Genomic DNA, 21,732 nt, shown 5'->3' with positions numbered 1-21,732 from the left:
AAAGAATCAAGGAAACAGTGGTTTCTTTCCAACCGCATTGATGAGTCAAAATAGTGCCTGCGAGGATGTCAACCAAGGCTTTGGCAGCCTCGCAACACTAGTTGGTCGCTTTGCCCAGCAATCCTTTCCATCAGAAGCCGCAGCCCTAGAATCAACATTTGCTGTGCATGAGCTCGAAGTGGGAGAGCTGATCCGCAACCCGCAAGCAAAACCTGTACTTGTTTGTTCCCGTGTGCGCCTCTCCACTAGACTTGATAAAGTTTCATACCAACTTCAACTGAGCTGCTGTTGCACAGAGAAGCATGGCCACGATGAACTGCAATACGGAGGTCGGCCTTCTTCCCATGGGTGGTATTGCAGAGCCAGTACCGTAACTAACGTGTAATGACCATCATAGCTACAATTACTTCAGGGTACCTGTGCGAGGAGATAAGAACCATGTCAGCCCGCACGTGGAAGGAAATTCTCCAGAAAATGAAGACAAAGGCTAGAGTCATTCTGTGCCTGACAGCGACATCAGTTGAATGTTAGTCATGCCAGGAATGCTAAAACATCAACACGTGTTGTGTATCTGACACTATCCAGCCGCTTCCCTTGTCCAGGGAGTGTCCCTCCGGCTGATGGGCCATTATCTTCGTTTGGGTTCATTTTCCGGGCCTGGGTTGGCCAACACGAGGGCCGGCGGAAATGTACCATGGCGACTGGGCATCGGTCCTGGCATCTGTATATCGTTCTCGTAAGCCTACTGGAATGTATATTCACAGCATACGATCCACTAAACCGTCTTCTCTGCTCCAAGCCAACCTGTTCCTGTGAACACATTCACAACAACCTATCATAATGGCTCCGAAAACCGTGTACGCTTACCAGATTCGGCGAAGGTATTTTTGCGGCATGGCCATCCCGAGGCCATTCCCACCGTACAACAACGCTCGCCACTTCTCTCAGGCACATCCTTCGAGATCTGGGTAAGCTACCAGAGTATCTGGAACTCGGAATCGTCGCACTCTATGTGTTTAGGTGAGGCAGATGCTTCTATCATTACCTGCAATCGAGATGTGGCTAACCATCTGACGGGGCGGCGTCTTTTCCAGTGGCTCCAGAAACACGAGTCATAGACGAACACCACCCTCAGGGCCAACTCCATGTGTCGCTTTGCAATGTATCCTATCGTGGAAAGCTCGCCGAGTGCGTCCGCCTCAGCTTTTATCGAGGGGAAGGTTAGCATAGTCCAGCAATCCAGACAACAGCATGCGTGAAGCTCGGTAGCTAACCCGGCTCCACGTCAGATGCAACGCGCTTTGCGACATGTATTCGAAAGATACGGCAGAAAATTAGCGAGATCTCTGCTCAAGGATCTTATCAGACGGACGCCGTGGGATATACAACATCAGTTCGAGCCGGATTGCCGGGAGACAAGAAAACACATGCGCCGACATTGACAACGACAAGCGACGTTGCTGCAATTACGCAGGACCCCGTACCAAATCCGCCTAGTTTGCAAGCTTCCACACCCCAAGACCAACCACTCGCCACCATGCCTTTGCCGCTTGATGGCGACGATTTGCGTTTCCGATCCGCAGCCCAAATGCCTCCAGACCCGCCGCAGCCACATACTCAAGGACAGAGTGCAGAGTCAGGTGGCGTTTTTGTGAAAATGTGAGCTTGAGACTTTCCAAACACAATAGCAGCAAGCTGCTCGATGTAATGCGCTGATAGTCTGAAAGCAGTCGTCAAAGCACGCGTATGTCGGATAGATGGTTCGATGAGCTCGACGACTTGATCAGTGTTATGAAAGCGCCTTCAGAGATACAGGGAAGGTATCGAGCTGTCAGGGTGGCGGTTATCGATACCGGTCTTCAACCAGCAATTGGTCTCCGGATGAACGTGATCGAATGGAAGGACTTCGTCGGCAGCAGCTCAACAATGTGTGATAACACATGGCATGGCACCATTTCTGCCACACTCCTGACCAACGCATGTGAGGGCGCCGAGTTATACATAGCAAGGGTGTTTGACACGAACAACGCCGACCATGAGCACGGGCCGCGCCTCATGGCTCAGGTTCGTCTTCTCCTTTTTCCTATCTTCAAGCATCTGAAGGCTTTTCGAGCTCTGATTTCACGCTCTGATATCATCAACAACCAGGCTATCGAATGGGCAATCGACCCCACGCGCCGAGTGGACATCATCAGCATCTCCGCGGGTTTTGCTGAACATTCCACCGTACTTCAAAGAGCAATTGATCAAGCCAGCAATGTAGGGGTGCTCATCTTCGCCGCCGCGTCGAATTGGGGCAATCGCGGCCGCGTCGCCTTCCCAGCCCGCCATAACCTCAAGACCATGTGCATATTCTCGACCAACCCAGATGACCAGGCCTCGTCCTTTAACCCGGAGCCTCGCGAGCACGCAGATAACTTTGCCATCTTGGGCGAGGACCTGGCGCACCCCGCTGACCCGACGATACGCGAGAGCGGAACCTCCATGGCCACTGCCATTGCCGCCGGGTTGGCGGCTCGGATTATTGACTTTAGCCGGCATGCGGACAACACGACCATCGAGCGCGTGGCTGACGTGGGCTCCCTCGCCGGTATGACGGCGATCTTCCGGTTTATGTCCAAGAGAGCTGGTTCTTTTCAGTGCGTTTCGCCGTTACGGCTCTTGCCGGAACGACATAAATATAACGAGCCCGAGAGGAACCGCGCGTATGTGCGAGAGAGTCTTCATCGTGCTATGGAGAGTGCGGACTAGATTGAAGCTTCAGATTGCAGCAGATGACAGTATTCTATTCCACCACTCGTCTTTGTAACATTGAGCTCGAGGTATATATGCAGATGACAAACTTCTATGAAAAGAAAAAGGATGATGTTTCTACGCATCGTCTAAAACTACCACTAGAGCCTCATCAGCCTCGTCACCTGTGATAATCTCAAAGCGACTCAGTCCCTCCCCTATAAGCACTTTCTCAACATCCAGATCCTCGTCTTCTTCCTTCTCCACTCCAAACGTAGCCCCCGTGGTGTATGGATCTAGCGACCAGTCTCTCGCAAGCCACCCCTTATAGATCTTTGCCAATCGCACCGCCCACACGAAGTCCGACTGATGCGCTCCTTTGATCGTACTGGTGTCCTCGCGCGCAAGGTCGAGAGTAGCAGTCACGGTGGCGAGTCCCGTGACGTCCCTGCACAATAAAAAGAGCCCGCGTTAGCATCTCCTCTCACTCAGAAATAGCAAACATGTACGACCCATTGATTGAGAGTGAGAAAGGCAAATGGGAAAGAAAATATAGAACTTACACATCCGGTCCCCCACTCCCACTTCTGCCCTTCTCCTCACTCACCTCCCTTTTTCCCCCTCCTTCTCCCCCGTGGCTGCTTGCGCACCTCGCAATCTTCAGCCCGGTCACCATAAATAAAGTCCACGCCCTCAATCTCTTCCCATTCACCAGCTTTCCCCGGAACTCCTCCTCTTCCTCAAGCGCATCCAAACAATCCTGGATATAGCCCCTTGTCGGCGTCACAATGTACGTGTCCAACTGCGCATACTCTTCATGCCTCGCCACAGTTTGCTTAAATGCGAGATTAAATTTCAGCCCCGGGGTCGCGGTCCCGGTGACAGCGCCGGCAATCGGCGCCGCCAGCTTAAGGGCAGTGGAGCTGTCGTCGTGGGCGGTGGTCTGCCAGACGAAGTTCGTGGTGGTGGTGCGATAGACTTGCATGCGGATCGGGAAAGGGAGGAGGTTGTGGGCGTTGATGGGGTTGTCAAGGTGCTGGAGGGAGGGGATGATGTGGCCTAGGGTCATCGAGGGTGCATTTCCGGGGTTGGACGAGGTTATGTTGCTCCCGAAGTGGTGGCCGGAGAGTAGGGCTTCTTCCGGGGGTGCGGGGTAGTCGGTTTGGCGGAGGGTGAACCATACTTTATCCATTTTCGGATGTAGGATACTATTTAAAAGTAGCAGATCAAAGAAAAAAGGTAGGGACAAGGCACAAAGACGAGAGCAAGAATGTTGAAGAGGGAAGTGAGACCAGAAGGAAGAAGGGTGGCCCTTTCTATGTGGAGAGAGGCCAAACTTACGCACTGTCTCCTGCATGAGGGGGTTTGACCTTGTGGCGCGCGCTTATAAGTACTGTATACCTGTACGGGAAGCTTTATGACACGGAGGACTTCTTATTTTTTCTCTCATTGTTTATCACGGCCTCTCTTTGTGGGAGATATTCCATGGGTAAAGGTTATTGATATCTGAGGTTCACGTGTGCGAAAAGATGCATTGAAAGTCAAGCGAGAGGAGTTTGGGGTGGGATTCGGAGAGAAATTCATTTTTTTTTATTCATCCTTTATTTTTTCTTTGAGGCAACCAATCAGGCATTGTGTAAACACATTTACAGGGGTGACGTGGTCATGCATGCAGTAAAGTAAGCGTGAGGTATAGTAGTGGCTCCGTAGGGCGGCTACGGCATCCACCCATCTCCCTAGTGCTTATCGGATTCAGGGCAAGGCTGACATGACAACCTCCCTCCACCCACCATGATGCATCGTGAACATAATTTCAATGGATGATTGAATTCATTCAGTTCCGTACCCAGAGTCGGCGCCTCGATTAAGGTCTGCCGTCTCGAGTTCGGATGGAGCATGATTGATCTTAAATCCATCTCCGCTTGTATTCAGCACAAGTCTCATCTTCGAATCCTTTCTCATGAAACACCCCATGTCGTGGTGGCAGACCGTATCGTAGTTGCTTTTGTGTTGTAGATATACTGCAAGCCCCTATTTATTCATTGCGTCGCGTCGAATGCGGTTCGTTGTCATGTCTTGCATGGTTGGCCCTCCTGATTAGATACCAGCCGAGCCTCCTCTTGGTTTTGAATGTCCTGACCCCGTAATCCTGGTCAGCCCTCTCCTCGTCCACGACTGAAAGTACAAGCCCACCTCGATAGCCGGCACAGCTGAGTGCCAGGCGGCCACCAACATCCCCTGGAGCGCCACATCACTCCGGACCTCCTGCACAGTCTTCTGCACACTTGTGCCCCGGAACCGCGAGGCTTTCTCTACGCCATGCATGCCGAAATCGATATCAATGTGGTGTCTCATGAGCTCGGGATACCTGATGAAAGCGATCAAGCTCTGACGGCAGCATGTTCGATAATACCCGATGCTGCCCAGGAGAAAACCCACGCAGGAGCCGCCCAGGAACCCGACTGCGCCGGCCGTGAAGGCGTAACCTAGCACTGTCGCCCCGAACAGGCCGATGATGGCCGCCGTAGAGCTCCCCGCCAGCAGGCACTGGAACATGAATAACCCTCGGCCACTCGGCTTGGTCAGGCCGCCCACGGCTCGCAGCGCTTGGCCCAGGGAGCTGACGGTCTGCGCTGGTGTCTCGCCCTGGAACTTGCGATCAGAGGCGGTTCAAGTACGGGGTGGAACTGTGAGGGGCGTGCTCACCTGCATTCTTGTGATGAGCTTTGATCGATGGAACTTGGTGCGTGGGAAAGAGAGATCCGAGGAATGAAAGCACTATTTACTGTAGGTCACGTGAAATCGTCTGGCTTTACCGCATGCGGCGCAAGGGGTATCATGGAAGCATGATTGGACTAGTTAAGTGGAGCAGCAGATACAACACGTGTAGGCATGTACTGCTTTGTCTATATAATTATATATGCTAGGACTTTCTCTTACGTGAAAGTGAGGTCGGAGCAACAGGCTCTTCGTTCTGTGCAGCGACCACACCGTGCATTCCACCTCAACTAGAAGCTTTGCTCAGTCCCGGAAAATCATTCCAGGAACCTGGCCAGATTGCTCTCTACCCACTGCTGCAAGCGCTGCGGAGGATGCTGGGCATACCTCTGAATGTTTTCGCGTGCCATGAGCGCTTCGGGACTTTCCAGGTACCATCCAGCGCGATCGATAACGTTATGAAGATGCCACTGGATCATAGCGGGCGGCATGCCGGCGGCCTCCATCTGCGCGGCAGCCTCTCCCCGAGTAATGGTAGTGACTTGGACCTCCTTGCCCAGTGCGTGGCCCACAGTTCTTACCGCTTCTCTCAACGTCATCCTCCCGGGCCCAAGGAGCCGCACGATGCGTTCTTGGGCGCCATTGACCAGGATCGTCCCCGCGACATGGCCAATATCCTCCGATGAAATAAAGTCGAAAGTGGCATCGGGGCTGGGCAGTCTGACTTGTCCCCGTAGGATGGCCTGTTTCTCGTGAAGAAGGTTACTGGCGTAGAATGCAGGCCGCACCGCCAGGTAGCCGGAGCTCCCATAGATCTCCTCCAGCGCGATTTCCACCTGGGCATGCTCCCAGGGGACGATGTCAGAGGGGCCCACCTCACGAATGTCGGTCAGGGTAATGAAACTGCTTAGGAAGACGATAAATTATACCGCGGATTCTTTGAGTGCCCGGAGCGCGACCCTCATGAAGTCCCCCCCCGTCGAAGATTCCATATATAAAAGCAGCTTGCGCGCCAGCCTGGCGAACCGCCGCTCTCAGGGTATCGGGCTGTGTCAAATCGGCTTGCTAATTTGTGAAAGGAAGGTGGTCAAGCTTAGGAATTGGCTTTGCGGGGTTTCGTGTCGCCAGCGACACGGTAGCGCCCTGCTGGTGGGCTTGCAAGGCAGCGGCAGATCCCACATCGCCGGTAGCACCGAAGATGATCACGTTGTTGTACCTGGGCATTGTAACCGATGATTTAGGATAATAACGAAAACAATTTTTGATGGCGGTTCCTATGTAACCATCAAGCCGAATGTTAATATTATATTTGTTCGTTGGGATGCTAACTTACCTTGCTACTTGTATGTGTTTGGTTGACGGATTGTCAATCCAGCCCTAAATCCGGTCGGGTTTTGGAACTTTCCTGCGTCCGTAGAGCTGGAGTGCGTAAGTTTCAAGTTGCCAACTACAACTGTACTTTAAATGGCTGTGAGATGAGACTTACTTCCTGATAGTTAAACATCAGTGTATCTTTCCTTGAGTGTTTTGTTTTGAGAGCGGCTATCCAGCATGATGCCTTCTTTGTCTCCAGTCACTGTCACTGGTGTCATTTCTTCCTCCCTTGCGGCCGGTAGGTTGAGCCAAGCCCTGACCTAACATCTAACCAGAATCCAAACAAGACTTACCAAACCTCTCTTGGCAGGTACTATCTTCACTTTCTCTTTCACCGGTGTCAGCACGGCCCAGCTCGCCGTTCATGAATCCACGCGCCTCGCTGCCCAGCAATGGGTTCATGTCCACCGGAAATCCCACAACCTAGGCACCCCGTTGATCGTGCTATCAGAGGTCTGCTTTGGATTGGTGACCGCCCAAAAGCAGAGCCAGCAGCTTCTGACGGCCGCGACCGCGTGTATGGGCATCGTGCCTTACACGATTGTGGCCCTGAAAGGACCGGAGATGGTTCTTTTTGCGGCTGCCGACTCTGAGTGCCAGGCCAGGTCGGCGTATTCGACCCGAGATATACAAACGGCACTCGCCAGATGGGGGACACTGAATCTGGTGCGGACGATTTTTCCTTTGCTGGGAAGCTTCTTGGCTATCAGCATATTTGTATAGTAGTGGTTCGCTGGATATCATAAGAACAACCCTTATTGGAGTTACTTATAATGCGCTACACAGACTAAGATATGGTCGACAATTAACCCTACCAAAAAGTTCCATAAACATGTTTGATATTAGGCATTTGAGGTGCTTTGTTTAGAAGACTGAAGCTCATGAATGATGCTTCTTTCTTCTTTTCATCGGTGTACGAGGGAGTGTCGAATAACGACTCTGATTAGCACAAATTTTGGCTCTGGCCTTGGAACCCCAAGTTAGATTTATGATTTGAGTCTATCCGTTTACAGGCTGGGTGTAAGGCACAGTACAGTGCGAGAATCACCACCGATCTCATTTCATTTTACGTACGGTACGGTAATCTGCAAGTAACGATGCAATCATTACCCGCTGCTCGGACTTTGGCTCGGACTCTGGAAAAGTCAAGCGGTCATCTCTGGCCAATCGTATGAATGGCCCATGATGTCGATGGCTAGATACTTTTCTGTGATCAACTTTATAAGATGCTACATGTTTCCCAAGAGATTTCGACTACGACTATCCTAACTACGCTTCTTGCCAGATCAAAACCCTAATTAAACATCATGACAGCATTTCCCGTAGGCTACCGTCTCGCTCAGGCCATTGGCTTCAGCGGAGCAGCTTGGCTATCAGGTACGCACAGTAAAGCAGATGACGCTCCCATTTTTGATATTGCTTATCCCACAGAATAGCCCCCTTGACTAAAGACACTGCCGTCTAGGTAACATCGCAGCACTCAGTCTGATCGCTGTGCCCGCCGTGGTAGAAACCCAGAAGGAAACCCCGATACCCAGCAGTGTTGTCGTCAAGCTGTGGCGAGGGTTCTACGAGAAGGGCAAGACGCAGAACCCTCCAATCGCCGCCGCTACCGCATCGGCGTTCCTGTACCTCGCCTGGTCCGTCCGTGCCGGTGGACCCCTGTTCCGTTCCGCCGCCTACAACCGCGCCGGATTATACACTGCGGCAGCCGTCTTGACCCTCGGCATCGTGCCGTATACTATCCTCACCATGAGACCGACCAACAATGCCCTTCTCGCCCTGGCGCAATCTCCAAAGGATCTGACCGCAGCAGACGAGACGCGAAGCCAAGATTTGCTCAAGAAATGGACCTCATTGAATAGCTTACGTGGCTTGTTGCCTCTTGCAGGGGCGACGTTGGGCATGCTTGCGGCGTGGATTTAGAGGCGGGGTAACGTGTTGGAGTTTTCACCTTGGGTTTGGTTTTTACAAGGACAATTGTATAGTAGTTGGAGAAGAGCACAGGTTAAATGTTCTATGCTGCAACCGTGATTCAGATAACCGGTGAGCTACTGGATGGTAGGCAGCCATTGAGATCCTTGTATTGTTGAGCTTCCAGCCTTAACTATGAACACAAGATTCGCATTTTCAATAACACGGGTACGTAAGAACCAGGGACTGGTCTCAAGAGAGTTGCCGCAGAGATACGATAATGAGCACGGCTTATGTCTCCAAGACCGTAACGAGATAGGTTGAAGTAAAATACCCGGTTCACCGCCCTCTTTCTCCCTTACACTGCTTTCAATCTATGCTGGAATGACCAGGAGAGGGTTAGCCAATACCACGAGATGAAATCGGCAGATCTGAACTCATCAATCAAGGCTTACTGACTGAACCCAGGCACTCGAGATCTGAGTTGACCGAGGATTATCATCGTCGTTCGTTTACTCGTTTGGGTGAATGCCTTGTGTATACATGGTGAGATGTTGGCTTAGTAGAGCTCCCCTGGCCAGAGTCTTCGGGATGGAAGCCAAGGATCCAGACTCGGGACCCACCAGCTCTGCATCCTGCTTGGAAAATATATGCATGTGGATGACGGGTCACCAGCCAATCACAGACAACAAGGGAACGGAACTTAAAGTCCAAGAAAATAAGTGCACTGGGATGACAGATCTCAAACCAATCAAAGGCACTCGAGGTGACATAAATCTGGTGGGTACTGAAGGTATCTACAGGTAGGTTATAGTAGTCACTGTTGACCCCAACTCACATGAAAGTCTGATATTAGAGTCGAAAGTAGTGCGGCCTATATAGTCTACTGCATGCAGATCTGAAGCAGATCCGCCGAAGTGACTGTTAACCAGATAGTGATTCTTAAACACAAGCGCATGTTGCCAGGCAGACTTCCTAGATTGCACTACCTTCAACAATCAGCTACTTTTACACCACTCACTCTCAACCTACTACTATCTGAGGCCCATTATGCCTACATTCCGGAGTCAAGACATTCCCGATCTCCACGACCAGGTCATAATCGTGACCGGAGGCAATGTAGGGCTCGAATACGAGACCATCCGTCAGCTCAGTGAGCACCACCCAGCTAGGATCTATCTCGCCGCACGATCCCGCAGCAAGGCCGAGCAAGCCATTGCAGAGCTCACCAGAGCCAGTCCCAGCTCCACAAACATCATTCGTTTCCTCCAGCTCGATCTTGCCTCCTTTGACAGCGTCAAAACCGCTGCTGCAGAATTCCTCCGTCAAGAGTCTCGCCTTGACATCCTGATCAACAACGCCGGAATCATGATGACTCCGGAAGGTCTGACGCAAGATGGCTACGAGATCCAGTTCGGAACCAATGTCCTCGGTCCCGCGCTGTTCACGCAACTCCTCCTCCCCACTCTCCGTTCTACAACGAAACTCAACCGCCAGACCCGGATGGTGATGCTCTCGTCGGCCGCCCACGCTCGGGCGCCCAGTGACGTCTACAAATTCGACGAACTTCGCACCACCGCCCCTAGCCGACATACCACAGAGCGCTACACCACATCCAAGCTCGCCAACCTGCATTACGCGAGGGCTTTGGCGGAGAGAGAGACGGAGGTCAAGATCATTCCTGTGCACCCGGGCATGGTGGCGACGAACCTGCACCATGCCTCCACAGGGACTTTTCTCAAACCCTTCCTCTCTGCTGCGGTGTGCTTGGCAGCTACCCCGGTCGAGAAAGGCGCCCTCTCGCAGATCTTTGCCGCGGTGAACCCTGAGGTAAAACATGGTCAGTACTATGGGCCGATCGGCAAAGCCGAAGCAGGTTCCAAACTCAGTCAGAACCATGATCTTCAGGAGGAATTGTTCAGATGGGTGCAAGGAGAGCTTGTTGGGCATGTTGACACTATTTGGTGAAAATTGCGCCCTGCTGATCTCTGCTTGTATTGTTATGCCTTTTCCTTGTCCTTCTCAGTTTTACGACCTTTTTCTGTCTGTGTAATAATGACAGTAAATCGATAATCATGTACTGAGGCTTCGTTGTCACAGTAGGGAATTCCAATCACCATGCTTTTACTATGTGACCCTGGGCGCAAAAAAGAGAGGTAGATACTGAAAACAGCTAAAATTCACTGCTCATGTTAAGTACTTTGATTTGAGTGTGGTTGGTACCGTAAGACAAACTGAAACATATACGAATGCCTGAAGCGCATTGATCGCACCTGGGTATCGTTGCATTTGAATTTTTTCAGCTATACTCAAAGAATCGCATAGATCACTCTTAGCAAGGGGAATACCTACTCTATCCCAGCTAATACCGTCAGAACACTAAATCTGTAGGGCACCATGCACATACTGTGCTGCCCAGTGATTGGCTGTACAACCGTCATCCCGGATCTTGGAACCGGGGAACCCGAGCCCCCGAGACGGACGCTGCTCCGATTGGGTTCAAGTCCGGTCGGATTTAATGATCCTAGAGCTCAAAATCCGGAGGACGGATTGTCCGCCAATCATCGACCTCTCCTTCTATCAGTCATCAATTTGAGTCTTCAGCCATTTCGCCCCTTCATCGCAGCAGTCTTTCTCTGCATCCACCGGCAAACCTATGCAAATCTCCCTACATTCAACTGCACGAATCATAGCCTGCATAACTTCAACGGCTGCACCACACTGAATTGGAAGCTACCGTCTAAATGGCCTCCCCGAAAGAGCGGATCCGTCGCCCTGACGAGGATTGGTCCGGGATCACCGATCCTGCTCTTCGCAAGAAGTTGCAAAACAAGATCAACCAGCGTGCTTTGCGTAGGTACCTTGAATATGCACCCACACGCAACCCACATCCACTCTACATTTCAACATTTGAACCCACAAAAAACCCGCTGTAGAGCGGAAGCCAATCGCAGCACACACTAACGGCCTCAACAGGAGCGCGAAAACGCCAAGACCGGCAAGAAGCCCTGCGCTTGCAGCAGGCCAAAAAGCAGAGCCTGGCTGATCTGCCCCGTTCATATGCTCTGATACTTCCACGACCAGAGCAGTCCCAAGTCGAAGACCAGATATTGAGTCCGCGACGACCGCAAAGCCAGCCCACCACACTCGTCGAGGCCGTAGCAATGATGACGCGCTTCTGCGCAGCTGCCTATGATCGATACTATACCGCCGATCCCTGCCTAGACCAGCTCTTTACGCTCTCCAAATTTAATGTGCTTCGTGCTTTTGTGGATAATATGGTAACATTGGGTTTGAGTATTGACGCCATGGGAGATGACGTTATCTCCCCATTCAATATGGCTTCCCCAGGAAACCCTAGCCGACAGAGCCTTCCGGCGAGTCTCTTCCCCACATCGACTCAATGCACCATCTCCCACCATCCCTGGCTGGACTGTTTCCCGTTCCCGCGGATGCGAGACAATCTGGTCCGGGCCGCGGACTCGTTCAATGATTGCGAGCTGTGTACCGATATCGTGGACCCCACTAACGGCGATATCGGGATGATGGTGTGGGGAGACCCTTGGCTGCCGCAGAGCTGGGAGGTGTCGCAGTTATTTGTGACCAAGTGGGCGTGGGTGATTGAGGGGTGCCCGGAGATAATCGTGCATAGTAATTATTGGAGGGGTAGACGGGGGCTTCAGAGGCTCAAAGTGGGCGCCACGTTAACAACAGCCTTCGGTGCACAGAATGCCTCGCTACCATTTCGGTGAATTGGGACTACATACTGTACTACCACTACGCACAACCACGAGTACGCTGCTTAAAGTGTGCTGGCACACCCGCGGACATCCAGGGACAAAGCTGCCATGTACAAAGGTCTAATGCATCCATTCACACTACGCCACTTATTACCAGATTGCATGCACAGGACGACATCTCTACAGGAAAGGAAAATCGACTTCTCAATCCCTCTTCTGAGGGATCTTTACCCCCCACCAGATCCAAATCTCCTATCCACCACGCACTGCAGCAAACACATCAACCGTATGCTTCCAAATCAGATCCCTTACCCCTTCCGCCCGATACTGCCGCATAAGCTCACTGGGCTGATACGTCTCCCCGGTAGAATCCAGCCGATAGAACCCACTCCCAGCATCCCCATCCGACCCCTGCGCCACCCCACGCCCACCATTCTGCCCCGATCCCCGCGCCGGGAACCGCAAACCCGTCGCCGCAAACAAATGCCTCTCCCCACTCTCACCCAGCGGCATCTCCCACGGCTTAGCCAGCACCATCAACGCCGCGAGCGCACACTTCGTGACCGTGCCGAAATCCCGGTCGAGCCGCGTCCGCACCAGCCCCGGGAATGAGTGGACGAACGAGACCTGCGGATACGCGGCGGCGAGATGCTCCATCGAGACGGAGGTCATGGTCGTGGCGTGTTTCGCGCAGTTGCGCAGCGAGTAGTGGGTTTGGAGGGGGAGATCGTCCAGTTGCAGGGCTGCTTCGTGGCCGGCTTCGAGGACGGAGACGACGCGTGAGAGTGCGGGTCGGTTCCCGTCTGCGGTGGTGGCAGCACCGGCTTTCTGCAGCTGCGGGAGGAGGTTGGCGATGAAGCGCATGCGCGAGTAGTAGTGGAGGCTGAGTTTTTTGTCGAGGCCCTCGGCGGTTTCTGTCACGGCAGTCAGCTAAGGGGTTCGGGCGAAGAGGAGGGTTTACATTGGGATTGCCCTGAGGAGATGGGGGTCCGTACCGTCCCGGCCTTTCATCGTCCCGGTTCCTGGACTCAGGAATAGGATGTTGACTTTGTCTTCGTTTTGTTGGATGGTTCTGCATGCCTCGTCGACCTCTCGTAATAGGGAGACATCGGACTTGATGAACGTGATCTGCGCGTCTGGTTTCATTTGTTGCAATTCCCCGATAATCTGGCTGGCTCGGGCCTGGTCGCGGCCGACAAGGTACGCCCGTGAGGCATGGGTGCTGCGGATGAAGGCGCGGGCGGTCGATTCGCCTATTCCGCTGGTTCCGCCGACTGTATGCACCGTGTCCTGTTAGTGGATTATAGGCGAAGTGCATCACTGGTGACATGGCAGCGGATTGATAGACTGTACAACTCACCAAACACACCCACCAGGCCGGACCCGTAAAGGCCAGTGATGGCGGAGTTGTTTTCTCGTACGGTAGCAATCGGCACCATCGTTTCTGTTGAAGGGCCTTAATCAGTCTGAGAAAAACGTATGAGTGGAACAGGAGCTCTTAAATCACTACTCACGTGGGCAATAGGACTTGAATCAAAGCCACATGTTGTGCAGACCACCGCATTGCGTGGCTTACATGCTACAACATGATTGGACAGTTGAGCGTCATCCAGGGGCATTAAGTCAGCGCAATAAATACTGCAATGCGGTCCACTCTTATCTCCGATTCCGGTTCAGCAACACACATCAGTCTGGGTTTCACCTTAGTTCCAAAAAGCTGCGGCCTCTTGCTGCTGTGCAGTGCCATACATTGGACCGCAGTTCTACGGAGATAACATTGATTCCGATCTTACTTCCGCGCCCTTGAGTTGGTGGTAAATCTCACGAAGAAGTTTGTAGTGCGGTGACACTGTGCTTCTCCCTATTTACTCTGGAATTAAACCCCCGGTGAGTTGGTGAATATGCTAAAATTATTAGCCGTGTGCAAAACATCTCTCATGGCAGTTCAGTTGAAACCTCACAACGAGCGAACCGACAGCGGAGGAAATATTGTCCCTCCACCCAAGTCTACAGTGTATACCCTTCTGTGCCCTGGGCGTGATCCAGTAGACCTTATGCAGAACCCTGCCTCCTCGAACACCCTGCCCAATCCGCCCCGTGTTTCTTGACATAGGTCCATGACTCAAATTGCATCAGCGCCAGGGAATACTCCAGGATATCCTGCAACAGCCGCACCGCCTGTTTGCCATCCATATTGATCTGGAACGCACCGACCCCAAGTTCAAAGGTCGCGTTGCCCAGGTCAATAATCGTCGCCGTCACGTGCACGCCATCTTGAATCTGCTCCAGCTCGTCAATGTACAAGTGTCGCCGGAAATGTGTATAGCGTTCGGCTAGTTGCTGTCCCGTGCATGCCGAACGAACCTGGCTCGATTAAAGTCCCAGTGACCTGGCCGATCAGAAAATGCTTGCAGGGGGTGCTGGTGATGCGGAACCCCCTGCCGGCGATGGTCGCGTGGACCGTCCCTCACAGCTTCCGCCCTACCACGGCCGGCACGGCCACAGGTTCTGCGCCCCGTCGACGGTGCTGAGCGCCCGGTGGCAGTCGAAGAGCTAGCGGCCTTCGGGTCGAGCTTGCCGAGATGATCCTCATGGCTGAGGGGCATGGCGTCGATGGGTGGCATGTCGTGCAATTAAGAATCAAAACCTAAATGCTCGCTGTGCTCGCTGTCGGCATCCCACAGGGGTAGATCCTCACCATGACACGACATCCGGCCTCTAATTACGCGGGAGGCCGGGTTTACGGCATCCCACCAAGCCGGTTACCCACTACGCTGTACTCCGCCTGAAGAGTGTGGCGTTGTGAATAATCACCGACTCGGCATCCCACTTGGCCCCGAGGTCGCCGATCCATCAGACACCGTTATAAATATCGGCTGACAGTGTGGTGAGTCGATACCACTGGGAACATACAATTACCTGGCATCACAGCATGATGTAAGTCGACTCCCCCAACCACTGTTCAAGCCTGCACCTGACACGTTTCCCCCAGGGAACGCATAAACCCCAACGAAACGCCTTACTTCGACCTCGGCTTCCATGCTCGCACGGTGACAACCACCTCAAAGGAAGCACAGACATGGTTCAACCGAGGCCTGGTATGGGCTTATTCCTTCAACGTCGGCGAAGCCGGCAAATGCTTCGAGCAAGCCGCGCAACACGATCCCAAGTGCGCCATGGCATACTGGGGGATCGCCTACGCCACCGGGCCCAACTACAACAAAGCGTACAGATTCTTCGACAAGGAGGACCTTTACTCTTCGATTGAGAAGGCCAACCGCGCTCTGACGTGTGCTTGGGAGCTAATGCCTGAAGCCACCCCCGTCGAAGAGGCATTGATCCGAGCTCTCCGGGCACGCTTTCCACCCTCCGATCAGATCCCCGATGACTTCAGCTCCCAGGACCGCGCATACGCCGACGCCATGCGTCCGGTCTACCAGCGGTTCGGGACCGACGGAGACATCGCAGCCCTTTTCGCCGACGCACTGATGTGCATGACGCCGCGCGGGCTCTGGGATCTCGACACCGGCAAGCCAACCGGCGAACACACCGTCGAAGCGCGGCGCGTCATCGAGGAGGGCATGCAGTCCCCCGAGGGCCGTCACCACCCGGCGCTCTGCCACCTGCACATCCACGTCATGGAGATGTCCCCGTACCCGGAGCTGGCGCTCCCCGCCGCCGACCGGCTGCGGTCCCTCGTCCCCGACGCCTCGCACATGCTGCACATGCCGACGCACATCGACGCCGCGGTCGGCGACTACCGCCGCGCCGTCGACTCCAACCACCTCGCCACCTTGGCCGACGACAAGTATTTCAGTTGCGAAAGCCTCTCGTTGCTCCCCGGCGGCTCGCTCACCTATATCGCCTACCGCGTGCACTACATCTGCGCCAAGCTGTACGCGGCGATGATGTCGGGCCGGTTCGCGGACGCCATGTCCGCCGCCAAGAAGCTGGAAGCTGTGCTCGATGACCGGTTGCTGTCCATCGAGAGTCCGCCGGTGGCGGACTCGGTGGAAAGCTTCGTCGCGAGCAAGGCGCACGTGCTCATCCGCTTCGGGCGCTGGGAGGAGATCCTGACTCTTCCCCTCCCGGCGAACCGCGAGCTCTATTGCGCCTCGACCGCGGTCATTCTCTACGCACGCGGGCTAGCGTTCAGCGCGCTGAGCCGGATCCACGAAGCGGAGCTCGCGCAAAGGGAGTTCGAAGCCGCCCGCTCTAAGGTCCCGGAGTCCCGGTTGAACAGCATCCCATGTAAACAGGTGGATGTTCTGAGCGTTGCCTCGGCCATGCTAACGGGGGAGCTGGAATACCGCAAGGGGAACCACGAGGTGGCGTTCGCGGCGCTTCGGGAAGCCATCCGCCGCGAGGATGCGTTGCCCTACTCCGACCCGCCGCCGTGGATGCAACCCGTGCGCCATGCCTTGGGCGGTCTGCTGTTGGAGCAGGGTCGGATGACAGAGGCCGAGGTCTTGTTCCGGGAGGATCTCGGGTTTGCCAAGGACTATCCGCGGCGCAGGGCGAAACTGAACAATGTGTGGGGGTTGCATGGACTGTATGAGTGCTTTACGCGCCAGAGGAAAACTGACGAGGCGGTCTTTATCCAGTCGGCGCGGGATATTGCCGTCGCGACGGCCGATGTTCCGGTTAGGGCTTCGTGTTATTGTCGCGTGTCGGCTGTGGGAGAGAAGCAGTGTTGTATGTAGGATTTGATGATTGGACATGCAGATGCTAATTCAATAAACCGAGACGGGCATGTAAGATGTGCATATATACATTCCTAGCTAGCTATCTGGCTGCTCCCGTTGCATAACCTCTCAAGTGCTACTTTGCCACCAGGCAGGGTAAGGCATACTTCGAGCCTGGCCAACCGCTCAGAGATTACCCTGGCCCGCGTTACTCGGCACCGTAGTCTTGATCGCCGTGTACGCCGACGCGGTCGCGATATTCTTGCCTTCAAAGTTGACCAAGAAAGCGGTGTCGGACTGCGAGAAGGTGCCCGAGCTCCCGAACCCGTTGATCTGGCACGCGCGGCCAAGGTAGGTCGAGCAGACTGCGTTGGTCGTCGAGTCGGGGGAAGTGAACAGCTGACCCGACACCGGAGATTCGACGGGAGTGTCGATGTTCTGGAAGACGTTGCCTTCGGCCAGCACGTAGCCCCCACTGCCAATCTCGAACGAGTGGCCGTCGGAGTCGTACCAGTAGTTGTTAACCTGTTCAGCCATTGTTAGTTGAGATTCAGGTTCGGATGATACTTCATCTGGGGAAAGTTTCGCTTACGGCGTGCAGAAGGGTGTTGCCCTGGACCTTCGGGCTCCGGCCGCTGAAGTGATAGATGTAATTCTTCTGGAGAGTGACCAGATCGGACGAGCCGTCGAAGTATAAACCCCAGTATGCGTAGCCGTCACACGTTGCGCTGTAGCTGGTGACACCGTTGAAGTACGAGTTGGAGATGGTGACGCGGTTGTCGGCGCTGGTGCCGAGGACGACGTGCTGGCGGCCGATGCGGGCGGTCTGTTTGCTTGTTAGTTAGGTTGGACGAGAGAATACCCGCACTATGTGAGCTCGAATAGGGCAAACAGAGCTTGGTTGAAGGGAAGACTAAGACAGGGCTGCGGGCGACGAACCGTAACATGGTCGATCCAGACCATATCGGCGTCGTCGAGGGTGATGGCATCACCACCCCAGACGTATTTCTCGTTAATATCTGTGATTGCGACGTTCCTAGATCAGGTTAGCAGAAGGCATTAATCGTAGCCGATCGAGACTGACTGAATGATAATATTGCTGGCACCGCTGACAATGCGAAGACCCTTGCCCTTGATGATGCCGGTGGATCCCACGCCGATAAGGGTCTTGTCCGATGCGACAGTGATACCCAGCACACCAGCGTTATCGCTATCACACTGTCAGCATTCGAAGATTCTGGATCGGACAGAGAATAGACACGTACTATGTCACGGAGACACTTGGAGCGTCGGGCTCATAGTTCGTACACCAGTCATTCTGGTTAATGGCGAGCTGGCACGCACTCGCAGTTGTCCATGGGGCACATCCGGTGGCCGTAGTGGTACCCTCAGTGCCGGTGAAGTCAAAGCTATGTAGGTTAACTTATGGTTTTGTTGACAGACGTCGAGATGGACGTATTCATCTGTCTGTCTGAGATGGCATCATCCCCAGCCCTCGCGGGCGGTGGGCCGAGGGGCTGATCAGGTGCCATCACACCCCGACATCATGAATGTCACTCAGGGGTAGGTGATTAGGGCTAGGTAGATTGCACTTACGTCTGCTGGAGAACGATCACTCGCGCCGAAGAGTCACCGAGGTAGGAGACCAGCTCATCAGTCGTGGTAGGATAAACCGGAGTCGCACTACCACCACCAGTGACACCTTTTGCGAAACCCTCTGCCGCACCGGAAACACTCACAGCTGTGGCGAGCTGGGCCGCAACGGCTAGAAGACTGAGAATCTTGGTCAATGCCATATTGCAGTTTATCGATACTGTCTGGCCGTAATCTACCCTCAACCCGCAGAGTATACCTCCTTTATATGTCTTTTCCAACCCCACCGGGCTCAACAGAGGGAATCTTTGGCTAGTAGCACCTAAAGCAACTACTAGCCATGAAGAGCAGTGGGGCCGGTGACAAGTGACTAGAGAATGGTGGATTAGTGAATATCCGTAAATTGGAAACCATGTGGTGAAGTTCCTCGGCGGTGATTGATGGAGGCGCGCCACAAAGTTTCCCGTCCTGTGCGGAGTACTTCCCGTGTGCTGAATCTGCCGGCTGGGGGCCAAGGTGTCAGTGCACCCAGTAGGAAGCAAGAGAGCATGAAGAGAAGCGGGGCTAGCCCCAAGAGCCTAATTACTAGTGCCTTGTCAAATTGCATTAGAGTAAATTGTTTGGGCGGTGTTCCTTAAAGACTGATTGACGGAGGGGTTGTCCCCTCATTTCCGCCGTTTGCGGAGATTTGTCCGTGGGGCTATAGTATCCTTCAGTATAAGGGGGGACGATGGGTTGACTGCCAAGGGGTCTGGGAAGATGCCACTGTTCTCTTGGTGTGAAGCAATCAACAATATCCTGTTGCCACTATTTCATCTTGGTTGCGAGATCTATCGTGGGCTCCTGTGGCGACAAAATAGACCCAGTGTCATCACCTTGACTGGTTGCATTCTGAAATCAAGGAACCGGAAGACTAATGCATATAACACAGTTTGCTTAACTTTTGCAGTTGATTATTTCGAACATCCCCATCCATGCCGTGCTCAAGTTAATCTGGAGATGCAGCAATGCCTATAGTGTACCTAGAGTTTGAGATCAGAGAGGGGCGGATCGTGAAGGATAAACTCGTGATTAGACTTTACCCATCAGTTGACCTGGAAAAGGCATAGAGCACATTTTCACGGAGATTGTATGTTACAATCAGGAATTTTTGTTGTGTAAATGGGCTCAAAGGGGAAAATATCACCAAGATAGCTTTCAAGACAATGAGAGAGGGTATGCATGGTCGTAGTCCCCGTTGCTTGTGACGAAACTCGGCATTATTTGGCTTTGAGCGCCGCGCTGACGAACAATGAGCATTGTAATGTAGTTGAGTACTACTCTAAAAGCACGTTTCTCCGATGATTTCCATATGATATATCTTTCTGCAGCCTCCGAGGCAATAGGTCCTGACATTAAATGTTGAATCTCCCTCTCCACGGCAGTAGACATGCCGCAACGTAAAGGTATAAAGTGCGAAACTGCACCCTGGTAAGAGAATTAGTGTGCCCACTCATTCTTTCCACCCTTCACTCATAGCCCATCCCTTTCGGGACTCTCTAATCATCGTAGCAAATCAAGACCATGGCACCTATCACTTGCCTAGACGCTATTGCCCTGGCATTGTGGGGGGCTGTAGACACGGATTGCAGCATCAAAAAGGTCAGCACGACGCTCACGATCTTCGACATTCGCGGGAAACATTGGACAGTCCCGGTGATACACTCCATCAATAACACCGGCCATGCTGGCTACAGCACGGTCATCGTGCCCGGTCATGTGAAAATAAATGAAGATGACGTGATCTTGCGCCTGGGTCAGTGCCAGATGGACATGGGGTCAAGCTTCGGGAATGCGAAGCCTTCCTTTGGGGCGATTGACCGCGGCTCCAGCGATCCATTAGTCCCCGATGCCCCGTGCCGGCTCCACCAGTCCACGTTCCGGTTCCGCTATCAACGTGCTCGGCCTGTGCCCGATGGACCAGAGGAGATTGTCGTCTCTGCGGAAAGGGTTCCAGGACCGATTATCGCTGAAGCACTACGGTTGATGTCTCGCATTAATGAAACTCGGACGGCGCAGCTGGGGCTGAATGGTCAACCAGCGCCGTGAAGGCTGTACATCTCACTTCATCAGTAGTTTTCTGTATGTACGCAGGCAGGATTTGAATTATGCAATGTTAGGCATCATTGAATAAAATCACTTTTGTCAGACCCGGTCAGTGTTTTCGTAAACGATAAATTAGCCCCGTAGCTGCAGGCTTGTTTCGCTATGCAACGAAGCCAGTGTCACCCATACGCTGCGGACCTGGGGTTATACTGGCCTTCTCTGAAGGAAGACATGAGTCCAGAATTGGGAATGTTTTATTACCTCGCAATGCGATGCAAGACGCTCCGCACCTTGTCAGGCTCTGTTTGGAGCCTCAAGCCATGCTGAGCTTAGATATGAACGTCAGCAAAGTTAAGTCATCAGCTACAACACACCACGATCAAACATCGACAAGTTTGTTAATGTGATATCCCGCTATCTTAAGACCAGATTTTCTTTGTAAAGAACACATTCATCTCACGAGATCTGCCCCAAAGGGTTCTTACCGAAGAGACCCACTGGTATACGATAAGTAAGCATGAGAACCACTTTCAAATTCTTTCTAGATTCGGTGTATGACGAATCCCGTTCATGCTATTTAATGCCACGCTGGCACATTGCTGTGCTTCGCTCTGGGAGCCAGCACTTTGCTGGACACTATCTGGGATGAATACTTGCTACGAGGGAAGAGCTTGTGCTATGCAATGCACTGAAGTAAGCTGTGCTGTTACATAGAATCATCGATTCACCGATACTGCATAGACAAGTTATACACCCTCTCTAGTGCAGCTGTCATGTACTACAAACTATCCTTTCACATCTACATCCCAGCTCTTCATGCAATGGCCGTCCTCGTCATCCTCATCCCCGGAAATTTCAAATGACTGGATGGATGTGTAGGAGGTGTAATG

The 21,732-nt window shown here is 53.2% G+C and overlaps 13 protein-coding genes across 13 annotated transcripts; 7 read left to right on the top strand and 6 right to left on the bottom strand.

The window, feature by feature from the left end:
- Window positions 1–16: 16 nt before the first annotated feature.
- BO72DRAFT_485956 (subtilisin-like protein) lies at window positions 17–2,751 on the top strand (the record flags this gene model as incomplete). Its single annotated transcript, XM_040947920.1, has 8 exons — window positions 17–329; window positions 398–526; window positions 586–736; window positions 800–1,020; window positions 1,095–1,220; window positions 1,290–1,659; window positions 1,728–2,064; window positions 2,149–2,751. The coding sequence occupies exons 1-8, from the start codon at window positions 41–43 to the stop codon at window positions 2,749–2,751; spliced, it is 2,226 nt and encodes a 741-aa protein (XP_040801458.1). The 5' UTR covers window positions 17–40.
- Window positions 2,752–2,769: 18 nt separating this feature from the next.
- BO72DRAFT_447917 (uncharacterized protein) lies at window positions 2,770–4,256 on the bottom strand. The gene is made up of 2 exons (XM_040944668.1): window positions 3,297–4,256; window positions 2,770–3,181 (listed from the first exon to the last, which is right to left on the bottom strand). The coding sequence occupies exons 1-2, from the start codon at window positions 3,923–3,925 to the stop codon at window positions 2,872–2,874; spliced, it is 939 nt and encodes a 312-aa protein (XP_040801457.1). The 5' UTR covers window positions 3,926–4,256; the 3' UTR covers window positions 2,770–2,871.
- Window positions 4,257–4,802: 546 nt separating this feature from the next.
- Window positions 4,803–5,385, bottom strand: BO72DRAFT_377483 (uncharacterized protein; the record flags this gene model as incomplete). Its single annotated transcript, XM_040941263.1, has 2 exons — window positions 4,803–4,868; window positions 4,927–5,385. Coding segments are annotated over 2 exons (525 nt in total), but the record flags the coding sequence as incomplete, so codon positions are not given.
- Window positions 5,386–5,686: 301 nt separating this feature from the next.
- Window positions 5,687–6,722, bottom strand: BO72DRAFT_527616 (uncharacterized protein). Its single transcript, XM_040950119.1, has 2 exons — window positions 6,584–6,722; window positions 5,687–6,354 (listed from the first exon to the last, which is right to left on the bottom strand). Exons 1-2 carry the CDS (start codon window positions 6,673–6,675, stop codon window positions 5,769–5,771), a joined length of 678 nt encoding a protein of 225 aa, XP_040801455.1. The 5' UTR covers window positions 6,676–6,722; the 3' UTR covers window positions 5,687–5,768.
- Window positions 6,723–6,963: 241 nt separating this feature from the next.
- Window positions 6,964–7,548, top strand: BO72DRAFT_527615 (DUF1772 domain-containing protein; the record flags this gene model as incomplete). The annotated part of the gene is made up of 2 exons (XM_040950118.1): window positions 6,964–7,063; window positions 7,136–7,548. Exons 1-2 carry the CDS (start codon window positions 7,003–7,005, stop codon window positions 7,546–7,548), a joined length of 474 nt encoding a protein of 157 aa, XP_040801454.1. The 5' UTR covers window positions 6,964–7,002.
- A 541-nt stretch (window positions 7,549–8,089) lies between these two features.
- BO72DRAFT_447915 (DUF1772 domain-containing protein) lies at window positions 8,090–8,907 on the top strand. Its single transcript, XM_040944667.1, has 2 exons — window positions 8,090–8,202; window positions 8,291–8,907. The coding sequence occupies exons 1-2, from the start codon at window positions 8,133–8,135 to the stop codon at window positions 8,749–8,751; spliced, it is 531 nt and encodes a 176-aa protein (XP_040801453.1). The 5' UTR covers window positions 8,090–8,132; the 3' UTR covers window positions 8,752–8,907.
- Window positions 8,908–9,789: 882 nt separating this feature from the next.
- On the top strand, window positions 9,790–10,707 carry BO72DRAFT_458685 (short chain dehydrogenase; the record flags this gene model as incomplete). Its single annotated transcript, XM_040946388.1, has 1 exon — window positions 9,790–10,707. The coding sequence occupies one exon, from the start codon at window positions 9,790–9,792 to the stop codon at window positions 10,705–10,707; it is 918 nt and encodes a 305-aa protein (XP_040801452.1).
- Window positions 10,708–11,396: 689 nt separating this feature from the next.
- Window positions 11,397–12,563, top strand: BO72DRAFT_447914 (bZIP transcription factor). Its single transcript, XM_040944666.1, has 2 exons — window positions 11,397–11,592; window positions 11,716–12,563. Exons 1-2 carry the CDS (start codon window positions 11,484–11,486, stop codon window positions 12,489–12,491), a joined length of 885 nt encoding a protein of 294 aa, XP_040801451.1. The 5' UTR covers window positions 11,397–11,483; the 3' UTR covers window positions 12,492–12,563.
- Window positions 12,564–12,731: 168 nt separating this feature from the next.
- Window positions 12,732–13,918, bottom strand: BO72DRAFT_377724 (uncharacterized protein; the record flags this gene model as incomplete). The annotated part of the gene is made up of 4 exons (XM_040941276.1): window positions 12,732–12,822; window positions 12,865–13,393; window positions 13,475–13,753; window positions 13,840–13,918. The coding sequence occupies 4 exons, from the start codon at window positions 13,916–13,918 to the stop codon at window positions 12,732–12,734; spliced, it is 978 nt and encodes a 325-aa protein (XP_040801450.1).
- Window positions 13,919–14,531: 613 nt separating this feature from the next.
- Window positions 14,532–15,103, bottom strand: BO72DRAFT_496106 (uncharacterized protein; the record flags this gene model as incomplete). Its single annotated transcript, XM_040948600.1, has 2 exons — window positions 14,532–14,812; window positions 14,869–15,103. The coding sequence occupies 2 exons, from the start codon at window positions 15,101–15,103 to the stop codon at window positions 14,532–14,534; spliced, it is 516 nt and encodes a 171-aa protein (XP_040801449.1).
- Window positions 15,104–15,391: 288 nt separating this feature from the next.
- On the top strand, window positions 15,392–17,198 carry BO72DRAFT_403772 (cytoplasmic protein). The gene is made up of 2 exons (XM_040942243.1): window positions 15,392–15,416; window positions 15,472–17,198. Exons 1-2 carry the CDS (start codon window positions 15,412–15,414, stop codon window positions 17,180–17,182), a joined length of 1,716 nt encoding a protein of 571 aa, XP_040801448.1. The 5' UTR covers window positions 15,392–15,411; the 3' UTR covers window positions 17,183–17,198.
- A 152-nt stretch (window positions 17,199–17,350) lies between these two features.
- BO72DRAFT_348872 (polysaccharide lyase family 1 protein) lies at window positions 17,351–18,915 on the bottom strand (the record flags this gene model as incomplete). Its single annotated transcript, XM_040940680.1, has 6 exons — window positions 17,351–17,689; window positions 17,757–17,990; window positions 18,104–18,200; window positions 18,249–18,374; window positions 18,430–18,573; window positions 18,761–18,915. Coding segments are annotated over 6 exons (1,095 nt in total), but the record flags the coding sequence as incomplete, so codon positions are not given.
- Window positions 18,916–20,320: 1,405 nt separating this feature from the next.
- Window positions 20,321–20,845, top strand: BO72DRAFT_496103 (uncharacterized protein; the record flags this gene model as incomplete). The annotated part of the gene is made up of 1 exon (XM_040948599.1): window positions 20,321–20,845. The coding sequence occupies one exon, from the start codon at window positions 20,321–20,323 to the stop codon at window positions 20,843–20,845; it is 525 nt and encodes a 174-aa protein (XP_040801446.1).
- Between the last annotated feature and the right edge of the window lie 887 nt (window positions 20,846–21,732).

The sequence above is a fragment of the Aspergillus fijiensis genome, assembly GCF_003184825.1.
Source record: "Aspergillus fijiensis CBS 313.89 unplaced genomic scaffold BO72scaffold_22, whole genome shotgun sequence".
In the NCBI taxonomy this organism is placed as follows: Eukaryota; Fungi; Ascomycota; class Eurotiomycetes; order Eurotiales; family Aspergillaceae; genus Aspergillus; species Aspergillus fijiensis.
This window is presented reverse-complemented; position numbering and strand designations above follow the sequence as displayed.